The sequence below is a fragment of the Myxine glutinosa genome, chromosome 8, assembly GCF_964187855.1.
Source record: "Myxine glutinosa chromosome 8, kmMyxGlut1.1, whole genome shotgun sequence".
Classification (NCBI taxonomy): domain Eukaryota; kingdom Metazoa; phylum Chordata; class Myxini; order Myxiniformes; family Myxinidae; genus Myxine; species Myxine glutinosa.
In genome coordinates this window covers 42,325,231-42,337,098 of record NC_136268.1, presented here as the reverse complement: position 1 = coordinate 42,337,098, position 11,868 = coordinate 42,325,231, and the positions used below count along the sequence as shown (strand labels likewise).

General features: G+C 42.6%; 1 protein-coding gene across 1 annotated transcript in view; it reads left to right on the top strand.

Moving 5' to 3' along the window:
- Nucleotides 1–7,109: 7,109 nt before the first annotated feature.
- The window catches only part of LOC137432431 (bifunctional heparan sulfate N-deacetylase/N-sulfotransferase 2), a 493,706-nt gene continuing 488,947 nt past the window's right edge, over nt 7,110–11,868 (top strand). Inside the window, exon 1 of the mRNA XM_068124366.2 lies at nt 7,110–8,015. Coding sequence (XP_067980467.2) covers nt 7,680–8,015 — 336 coding nt within the window. The 5' untranslated portion in view covers nt 7,110–7,679. The remainder of the gene's footprint in view (nt 8,016–11,868) is intronic.

Below are 11,868 nucleotides of genomic sequence, written 5' to 3'. Positions count from 1 at the left end.
AAGGTTCCTCTTAGTTTAGTTCTATGGTTTTCAGACCAGTTGCATCTAATGGTTTATATTGGTTTCAACCGAATCTGGTTAGGTTTCTACTGGAAATGCTACTGGTTCCTGTAGAAACCAATAAAAACTGTGATTTCCAACAGAGACCCATATAAATATATACATATATATCAGTGTGTGTGTGTGTGTGTGTGTGTGTGTGTGTGTGTGTGTGTGTGTGTGTGTGTGTGTGTGTGTGTTATGGAAAGCTCACCGTTTGCTGGACGCCTCCAATGGTAACCCTCCAATGATCCCTCGTTCTTCCTTCCCATTCCCTCATACTCTTGAGGGGTTTGGAAGTTTATGGACCAAACATTTTGATGCAGTAGTCTCGTCAGTTTGAAGCGTGTGTTCAATGTTCATGGTTGTGATGCTTTTGGAAGAGGGCATTGATTTGAAGACCTTGACCTTTCAGGTACAATTAAAAGCCTGTGTACACGATTAAATTTTAAGCAGCAATCTGGCAAACCGAAAAGTTAGCATGTCACTTCATATGGAGAATCTTCATCTGTGGAGCTAATTCAATTCCATATATTAAGCTTGTGAAAATATAGGCTTGCAGCTGTTGGTCTTCACAATAGCAATTTGTGAAGGAGCAACTTATATATATATAATGGAGCAAGTATTTGTAATTATGTATGGATGTATGTATGTATGTCTGCTCTTCAGTCATTGGTTGGATATCTGACCTGACACCACCCACAACTGTAACTTGAAATACTCAACCTAAAGTACCCAGAGGACCCAAAAGAACCCCCCCCCACCCCCCCCACCCCTACCCAAAAAACTGAGAATACCACAAGGACCCAAATGACCTCGAGAACCCAAAATACCCTGAGGACCCAAAAGACCCCAAGGTCCCTAGATACCCCAATATACCCTGTATACCTAAAATACACTGAAGATCCAGAAGACCCAAAGACCTAAAAGACCCAGAGACCCCAAAAGACCCAGAGGACCCAAAAGACCCTGAAGACCCAACAGAGACCAGGGGGGAGGGGGGTGTATATAGATGCTCTGTATGGTGCTCACTCCCACAATATCCCTAACTTATTGTGAGTAGTGTATATAGATTACCATATCATGCTCTGTATGGTGCTTGCAATCGGTGCTCATAAATCTGCAAATAAATGCTAACTATCATTAGTTGGGGCGCATTAGTTAACTCCAACATCTGCAAGCACTTTTCGAAAACACAAAATTAATTTGCCTCTATCCAAGGGATTAATGCTGGAATTAGGAGCCACCTACTTATTATGTAAGCATAGGAAGGAGGGGGTAAATTGGAAAATAATTGAAGCCTGAACTCTTGCCAGAGCTTTGGTGTGTTTACGACAAGTCGAGAAAAAAATCCTGGACAGATCGCCACTCCGTCGTCGCAGGAAACTCAACTGAAAGTGGTAGGAATTTGGAAGACAGGGTATTTGTCCAGCATTAAGCAGTCCTAGCAGACGGGTACTCCAGCTTACAATCCTCCCAATGGATGGGGAAACACATTGCCTTGTCCTGTATGCAAACACCGTGGTGACATTTTATAACTGGGTCGTCATTTGAACCTTGACTAAAGAGCTGGACTTGCTCTTGAAGGTTTGTGTCGATCTGTGTCCGGGGAGATCAATGGATGGAATTGACAGGACGTTGATCGAGGTATGCTAACCGATGAGGGAAGCAAGGAATAGGACGAGGGAGTAGGCCTTCAGGCCCATTAAAGTCTATGGCATGACTCGGCCAGGATCGTGTTCAAACCATCGAACTCCCACTTTTGACCATTAAGCTTCATCAGTCATTACTCGTAGACTACGGATTTTTATGTTAAGAAAATAGGCCTTTTATGTTTTGAAAAGCGGAATTTTTTTTTTTTAATGTGAAAAAATCCCGAAATATTTTTTTCCCCCGTTTTATTCATTTTTTATTATTACCAAGTTTTTCAGAAATCAGTCCAAAAAAGAACAAAAAATGGTAAGCTTTTTCCTGCACAACATTAAGCACTCTGGGCTAGCAAACAGGTAAAAAATGACGTTCAGGTACCTTTATTGCAACCGCATTGTTTGATCAGTAGAGGACTAGAAGAAATTGACAAGACCCTTTTAGGAAAGGTTAAAGTAGGTGTTTGAAATCATTATCTTGGTAATGTTCTCCTTGGTGAGGCGGTGTCGGCAGTCGGTGAGGACGTTTCTGTAGACGGAGAAGGACCTTTCCACGTCGACGCTGACGATGGGGCAGTACCTCAAGAGGGGGATGTCGGCAAGCTTGACTCCAGCCGGCACACCAACCTCAGATCCGTGCTGATCTCCATCCAGGATCAAAGCCACTGTCCTCAGCACACCAATGTCGGGATTGCGCTGCAGCACCGCCTTGAACTTGGTGAGCAGGATCTCCTTACGGCAGCCTCGGATCTTTTCGAGCTCCTCCTTGGCCTGATCAAGGAGCTGGAAGGCCTTGGCCAGCTCCATGCCGGCCTCCTCCAGCTGCTTGAGGATCTTCGGGATGAACGACACGTGGGCATTTAAGAAGACCAAACTGAGCTTGATGTCCGCCTTTCCGAACAGGTCCTTGGCACTCCGGATTGCCATCGCGTCGTCATCGTTCAGCTGGTCCACAATGTCCTTGACGGCCTCGAAGTGCTCGGCGTAAAACACCGCGGCGTCGATCCACGTCCCCCACCGAGTCAGAATGGGCTCCGGGGGGAGAGAAAGATTGGGCTGCTGCTCCCTCCAAAGGACAACACGCGACGGGGCTTTGACGAACACCTTCTTCGTCGTGGCAATCAGGTCGTTGACGTCCTTGAACATTTCTCGGACTGTCTCGCAGACACAGTGGAGCGCATGGGCAATGCAAGTCACATGCAGCAAGTCCGGGAAGAGTTCCGTCAGGGCATGGCCGGCCTTGATCATATAGGCCGCGGCGTCGCTGACGAGGACCTTGAGGCACTCCGGCTTGAAATCAGGCCAAAGATAGCGCAGCGTGTCATTGATTGCGCGCACGATCTCCCCGGAGTTGGTCTTCTCCAGAAACATGCACTGGACGAGGTGGGGACGAAAGTACCCCTCCTTGGACAAGCGTCCCACGATGATGTTGGCCACATATCGGCCTGCCGAATCGGTCGTCTCGTCGACGGACAGCCAGATGGGCTGCTGTCCGAGGTCGGCACGGATCCCCGCCAAGGCCTCATCGTAGCACTTGTCGAGGTAGTGCTTTCGAATCCAGCTTTCATCGGGGATCTGGAGAGTGATGTGCTTCTCCAGGAACGACCGGAGGGCAGGGTTTTCCAATTTCGACCATGGGATGCCAGCGGCCAGCATGGCCTGGCACAGCTCCTGAGCCACAACGTCGCACTTGTGCCTCTTTCCGCCACCAAAGTCCTCCATGGTGGCTTGCGTGACCGTCCTCTTCTTCTTCAAGGCCAAGTTGCTCTTGTGGCGGTCTCCTCGGACATGTTGGGCCAGCTCAGACTTCTGCTTCGCCCGGAAAGTCTTTTCACAAGCTCGACAGAAAGCCGTGTCACTCGACACGTACTTGAAGGTGGCCCCATCGCCGCCAGCGTTGAATTCCTTCAGCCACTTGTCACGAAGAGCAGCACTCATCTTGATAGGAGACTTGTTCACACTTTGTGTACACTCTCTCACTGTAGTACACCGCCTCACTGCTGTACACGCTGGGGACGCAATGCACGCAAGTGGACGCAACGTTTTGTTTTTGAGATCGATCGCAGTTAAAAATTTCGATCGCAGTTAAAAATTTCGAAAAATTCCCTAATTTTTTTTAGCGTTGCCACACATTTTCGACCAAAAAGGGCATTTTATTTTATTTTTCCCGAAAAAGGGCGAAATATTTTTTTTCTCCGAAAATAGCAAAATAATTTTTTTGCGCGCAAAAAAGCCGTTTTATGTGAAAAAATATTTTTTATTTTTTCACATAAAAATCCGATGTGCAGTCATTACCCTGCGCTTGCGAAGCGAAAAGCAGGGTTAAGCATTCAGGTACGTACGTAAGTGTGCCGTGTGCGGTACGTGTCTGCATTTTAAAAATTCATTTTCTCGGCAACTGTTGGTCTGATAGACACGAAATTTTCACCATAGGAGCGCCTCCTCCGGTATAATATTTTAATGATTATTATGACGTCATAGGTCACGTGGTACAGGCGCCATCTTGGAAAAACGTAGCACCTCTATATCTCTGAAACCACTCCATGGAAAAAATTGAGACCTCGCTCATTGTCAAGTACTCCCCATGGAGAATAAGATATGTTAATGATGATGTCATCGGTGCCTTCGTTATGATGTCATAATTCGACAAGTACAACACTTATCCGATCATTATTTTAAAAAATTCAGCAACTGTTGGTCTAATAGACACGAAATTTTCACCACAGGAGCGCCTCCTCCTTTAGGATATTTTAATGATAATAATGACGTCATATGTCATGTGGTACAGGCGCCATATTGAAAAAAAACAAAAAATATTGTACCCCTATATCTTCAAAACCGCTGCATGGAAAAAATTGAAACATGGCTCATTGTAAAGAAATCCATATGGGGAATAGGTGTTGTTAACGATGACGTCATTGGTGCCATAATTATGACGTCATAATTCGACAAGGTCAATGCTTCATCTGATCAGTTTGAAATGTATTGAACGTGATCTAAGCAACAATTATATTGGAGAATACAAATATATGATGTCATCGCTCACGTGGTCTGGCAGCCATACTGGATCAAAGAAAAAATGGTTCAAAAACAGAATAGTTTGCTCGCAATAAGTTGACTGCGCAGGGTAAGTATTCTATGAATACCATCTAGTTACTGATAAGCAGTGACTACTGATAGAAGCATTATGAAGAATGGCACTCCGTAGGGTGCATACCTCCACCAGGCTGAACAGTTTACATTTTGTATCCCACTGATCTGGATCTGGACCTGCACCAAAATCGAATCGGCTTGTTCTTGTCACACACCCAACCTGTCCACTAAGTTGTGTCATAATCCGTCCACAACTTTTTGAAATATCATGCCATATATCCTTTTTGCCCCTATCACTCAATGGTGAAGAATCACTAAAAAAATTATATGATCCCGATTCATATTCAGATCTTGAGTAAAATTGAAACATTTCTTCCTTGTCACACACCCAACCTCTCCACCAACTTTCTTCCAAATCCGTTCACAACTTTTTCAGATATCCTGTTCACAAACAGACAAGGTAGTCAGGCAGCTTAGCAGCATATTTATCGAAAATGGGGAACGGCTTGACAAAAGCGCCATTTTTATTTTCGTGGTCCATTAGACCATATACAATAGATTTAGGACCGGAGGCAAGAAATATACAGTGTTCTTCACCTTTTTATTGGACAAAAACCAAGGACAAAAACCAATTATGTATATATTTTCAACAAGGAGGCTAACTTTTATTTCATTACATGCAGTGTTATTTGTAAAACTTATGCATGCCTGCATAATAAATCTTACGCTTCCATGTAATAATAATTAGTAATATAATACCGAGTGTTTATACAAATGTGTTATACTTGTGACTCGCGCACCTCTCATATATCTAACATGTACGCAACTACAAGGATGTAATGACAATATAGCTTTAGAACAGACAACATGTTGTTCAAGGTAATTTGTCCAGCAATTTATGTATTTACGATTTTAGTCTAACTCCAATAGCTGATGATTTATTTGCATAAATGTATTGCTCGATATTATGCTGTGCGAGTCGTATTTGCGCAAAAGTCAAACACTGTACATGTCTTGCCTCCGGTCCTAATTCTATTGCATATGGTCCAATGAACCACTAAAATAAAAATTGTACTTTTGTAAAGTCGTTCCCCCAAAAATTGCTAAGCTGCCTAACTATGAGGGAAAACATTCCCTCTGTCTACCATTGGTGACAGAAATAATAAATAAGAAAAATAAAAAGAACACTTCCAGCAAAAAAAATTTTTACAGATCAAAATTGTTGGATAGATTGTGACAATTTCAATTTTTTATAATACGAATTCCTTCACATGGAATTTCAGCGCGGGAGTAGGCCTTCAGACATATCAAAGTCTTTGGTATGACTCGGCCAGGGTCGCGTTCAAACCACCGACCTCCCAGATTCAGTGAACACTCTCTAACCACTGTGCTACCGAATATGAATGAATGAATGATCGTTTTAAGGCCATTTTTCCCCGCTAGAGCGGGGGTTGGCTTTGCGGACCCCGTGACAATCATGGTTCCCTGTTTGAGGCAATTTTTTTATGGCCGGATGCCCTTCCTGACGCCAACCCTTAGTCGCCTCTTACGATGCGCAGGGATACGGTGTACCTATTCTAATCCGGGGTACACACCGGGGTATACACCGGGGTACTCCCTACCGAGTGTTGATAAATAAATGGCCAATTATTCAAAACCATGTGTGAAAGCATGAGGATATGCACAAAGATTCCCTCAAAATAAAAAATCTAGTAAAATATCATTAACAAAAGGTTTTCATTTATTGATTCTGCATATAAATAAAAGTTACCGGACAGTGTCAAAATGTCTGCTTACAAATTTGTTTTTGTAAATATGCATGATACTTTTTAAACTTTGCTTTTCTAAACAAATGTGTTGTCTTTTCATCCATAGTGAAATCGCTGAGGCTGCCCTGTGGACTATACGCTTGCCCTACCTGCAATAAACGAGGCAACGGCAATCTGGATGGACGACGCAAGCCCGCTTTCACTTCGAAAACGGATGCACCTACCGATTTTATCTTGAATGAAACAACTTGGAAGTAAATCCCTTACAACGAGAGGAGGCCCAAGTCTCCAGAAGATCATCAGAGCCCGTCAAACGCACGACTTGCCATGGTCACCTGAAAATGCCGACTGGTGACTTGTCCTTTTGAACTCGACTCAGATGAGCGCTTGCTTTGGCCAAGCCTGAAACTTAACTTCTTTTCATTCCAACTAATTAGTTTCTTCTTGGCTTCCATAAATACCAAATCAATGGATCACCTTATATTTGATAAATCATTACATTTGATGAAAGCGTCGATGAGCTCTAGCCATTTCATTTCTTTTTCGGCATTAGCTGTAACAATGTTCCATAAAATGAGGGCAGATTGATTGAAATCCTTTGCTCTCGTTGAATGGAAGTTGCGCCTTTGGCATAAGAACCAGTTCGTTTTTAAGGTGTAGTGTAGCAGTCCTATTTAAGACAAGGCTCAGTAGAAATTATTGGGCCTAGTGATGGTGGATATCTGACAGCATACCAGCAGTACACACCATGAGAATGTTTGCAGATAGGATGGACTGCTGGTTTTAGACCTCTAGAGATAGATCACTGCTAAGCTCACTCAAAGGCCACTTTAGATGACGCCTCAATGGACTTTTGGGGGGATTTCTTTTTTCTTCTTCGGGAATCTGCACTTCCGACTAGTTAAAATGTTTTTTTTGGTGCAGTCTTACTTTTGGATGTTTCTCTCTCAACCATGTACAAATATTCGGAAGTGATCCATCAGGTTTGATTGAACCAACAACAACACAAAAACTTTGACTTTTTTTTAACGGTGACACTTCTAGCTTCTTCATAGCTTTCAAAAACAAAATCTTCCCAGATTCTTCCTTCCAATACTCGCCCCCCTCCACTCCCCAACACTTGTGTGAGTAAATGCGAATGCATTGCTTGCCAGCTCATCGTCGCCCCCTGCCCCGGCCATCCCGCCGCCCTGATCCCCGTCACCTACTACTTCTCCTACTGCTCTTCAGTGCAACATCCTTGGGACTGCTTGCTTATTATGTATCGAGAAGCAGCAGGCGTGTGTCCCTATCTTCTGCCTCTACACCCAACCGCGAAACACAAACCACTCATGTACCATTCCGGCCTCTTCAGAGCTGCTCAGAGTCTTTGGTCAAGGGAATCAAACATCGACGAAGCACAGAGAACTTGGCACCTTCTCAGATGAAGCCAAACATTTCTGGAAGTCTATTTGCAAAGCACAGTTGGGTGAGTCTGTACAATCTTTTATTGATTTATGCATCTGAAAATCTTTCACTTTATCTATCAAGTTATTTCATTCCTTGTGAGTCTTGCATTTTAAGTAACATGATATTCTACACTCGCAACCTTTACAATAATAAGTTGCTCAAATATATAATTGTGAGATTAATTTCCATGAGAAGAGCTTACATTAGGAGTATTCATGAACTTTTTGTGTTCCGATTTTTGTTCTTCTTAAGATTTCGTCCTTCACAGTGCTTTCTCCTGATGATACTCAACTGAGATTTGAATAATCTCACCTACTGTGTAATCTCACTCATTGAATCTCTGGTTTTATTTCTGATATTTTGCATTGTGACCGTTTCAATTCCCAAAATTTACCACCCGGATGTTCTTCTGTGTGGAGCATTCAATGCATCTGCAGTTGTAAAATGTATTTTCTGCCTATTGTTGGCTTTCCTTGCGTCCCCATGTATGAGGGTGCTTCAGAAAGTTTCTATCTTGACAGAGAAAATACTCGGTAGAGTGCATACATACCTCTGCCAGGTTGAACAGTTTACGTTTTGTATCCCACTGATAGGCCAGATCTGGATCTGGATCTGGACCTGTGCAATCTTTCACTTTACCTATCACGTTATTTGCGTGCTGGTGACAACCTCAACCAGCATCGAATAAGCTTGTTCTTGTCAACAAACTAACTTTTCTTCCAAAACCGTCCCCTACTTTTTGAAATATGTATCATTTTTGCCCAATCACTCACTGGTGAAGAATCACTTTAAAAAATTCTCGGCTCTGCATCCGGATCCATATCTTCACCAAAATCGAATAACTTTGGCCTTGTCAAAGACCCAACCTCTACACCAAACTTCATCTGAAAAACGTCCACAACTTTTTGAGGTATCCTGTTCACAGACAAACAAACAAACAGACACCTTAGGTGGCAGAGGTAATGCTATTTGCTTGAAATTACTTATTTATTTTTCACAAAGCACCCCCTTTGAGTTCAATGAACTTGCTCTAGTGCTGCAGCTCCTGCTAGACAATGCTCATCTTGTAGAAATCCTTGGCCTACTTGCCAAGACAGAAAATCACTGCTGCCATCATCATCATCATCATCATCATCATCAAAAAGTCACTAAACTCTTCCTTCAACTGAAGGAACAGGTCCGAGTGAACCAAATCTGGTTGAGTCAGATTGAAGAAGAAGCTGGTTAAGGCACAGGCGGTCGTCGTGGTTACAACATCCTGGATTGTGTGGGGTGAGGCATTCCCCTGTAGAAGTAGCACTCCGCGACTTGACTTTCCACTGTGCTTGTTCTTCATTGGTTCTTAAACCTGCCGCAGTTCATCAGTTGAGTACTCTGATTGATGGTCTCGCCTTTCTGAAGGTTTGTCAGTTGTGATCACCCCTTAAATACCCAATGTAGAAACAGGTGTTTTAGGTTATGTTTTTTGCTGACGTCTTATCGGTTCAAAATGAATAACACTGGGTGAAAACCATGGAGTCGTTCATTCTTTATTTCTTTCACCATTTACCAGTCATTGTTTCCTTTTATCTTGTGGTACCAAACGCCTAACATTCTTGCTTTAGCCACGTCAGTTATTTATCTATTATTTTGAATTGGTACTCTTGTAAACCATGAAGATATAATTCAGGATCTTCATACAAACATCCCCCTACCCCAAGCATCAGATATGATTTGTCGGCATTTATTTCTCACTTGCCTGGCAGAAATGATGGCATAAAACTGCTTTAATATACTGTGGTTATGTCTTCCAAATCAATGTTTTGGTCCACTAAAAAAGGTAACTTGCACGATAAACAAAATTCTGATCTTCTTTTAAAACCTTTATTGACTATATGTAACAATATAGTGGTTTACTTGATTTATTTGAAGTCATTCCTTGAAAAGTCAACACTACACTCAGCCTACAAGGCCTTTGTCTGGAGCTCATGTAGTACTGCTTTCTCCTATTGCCTGGTGCTCCAGCATCACATCCGTCTCTCCTTGGTTTTGGGAAATGTATGGCTCACAACATTATTGGAATCTCTTACAATGAGGTCTATATAGACAGTATCTGCTCTCACATCACAGGCAGATGCGTGGCCTCTTTTAATTTTTTTAACCACCTCTCCATCCATTGAGATTCCTCCAGCAATCCACACCAACATCAGGATACATGCGTTCTTGGAGTAACCCTCTCCTCGTTATATTTCCAAACTCCAGGCTGACTGCATACCTCATTTTCTGTTTCTCGAGAGGCTCTTCTTTCTCACTCTTCCCTCCAGGGCTTGAAGGAAGTGGTACACCAACCATCTAATGTCACCCCCACTCCCATCCATGCATGATTAGTGTTCCCTCCCCTTCTCTTCCCCTCTCCTGTTTTCCTGTTCATTCACTCCCTTTTTTACTGTGTTCAACTCTTGCCCTGATGCAATAATGACTGGGGGAGGAATGATTGGTAGGAGAGGAAGCAGTGGTGATGAAGCAAGATGGATACAGAAGCAACTCTCAGAGTCTTAGGAAGGAACAAGAGAAAAATGACCACAGTGTGGTCACCAGCTGCGACGTGTAGAATCATGAGGATATCCGTTGCAATATGCGCTACCAAATTCGACCAGTCATTAAATTATACGCATGCACTAGCGTGTTTTTGTCTTTCAGCTAAATTTATTCTGGTTTCTTCAAACAAATCGCGATTTTAGTCCGCGATGTTCTTACCTCATACCAACGCACGTCCGAGTGAATGCGCATGCGCTATTCAAAAAGGCACCCCAACAACCACAACAACACGGTCCTCTCATAGAGCTGCTCGTCGCAGCTAAAAACTGTAAAGTTGGAAGGAGGTGGGCTTGTGATGGGGAGTGTAGGGGTAACGGGGGTAGGAAAGATCATGCTTATGGATGGGCGAACTGAGACAGTGATGAACAGCTGTCTTGAAGACTTTAAGGGAAGAAAGAAATTGAAGATTATGAGTGGGTGTGAGCAGTGATTCTGGATTAAGGTAGTTTCACAAGAAGAGGCTTGTTGGTGGACCATGTGCGCCCTGTAGACACCTGAGGGTGGGGAGTGGACGGCCAAAACGCAAAAAGAGCAGAGGGTGCAAGACCAAAAAGTTGGTGATAAAAGTCAGAGAGACCACCAACCTGTCTGTGATATGGGAAAGTGATCGGAAAGTGACAAAAAGGTTTATTGCTTTTTACCCTCCTTCACTCTGCCCTTCCATGAGCCTCGATCTTTCAAAGTAAGATTATAAAACAAAGAACAACCAATCAGTTTCTGCATACAGAGTGAACTTGTGATCACTTTTATGTAACATCTTGTGACCCCGTATATAACGTCAGCACTGCTCTGCGTTTCCCAAAGGGAGAAATTAAAGTGTAGTGCACGTCAAACGACAAACTTGCCATATTCTCAGAATTGTATTACTCAAGTTTCTTCTAAACATGGAACACGTCATGAAAGTCACAGCTTTTTGGGATTCTCAGGGTTTTTCAATGTTTTAAACAAACAATTATTTCATTTATCAAAAACAAACAACATTTAGAGGGGTTTTAATAAGAAAAAGCTGAATTTATCTTCCATTAACTTCTAATCACTTTATTCGCTCATAAGTACATCAAATGCTTAAAAATAGGTCTCTTTGTCTTCTGAAATATTCATTTTGAGGTTAAATATTGTTAAATAAGTGGTAAATAAATTAGAACCCTAATATTTAGATAATTAAGTGTTACACTTAGGGGAGGTTGTGAATTTATTTTATCTACGGTGAATTTTTAGTTGAATTTGTGTTTTCTGTTTCGGGAATGATCTCAGGCAACCTCATACTAATATTTGCTGGATATGCCTTTTTGCAA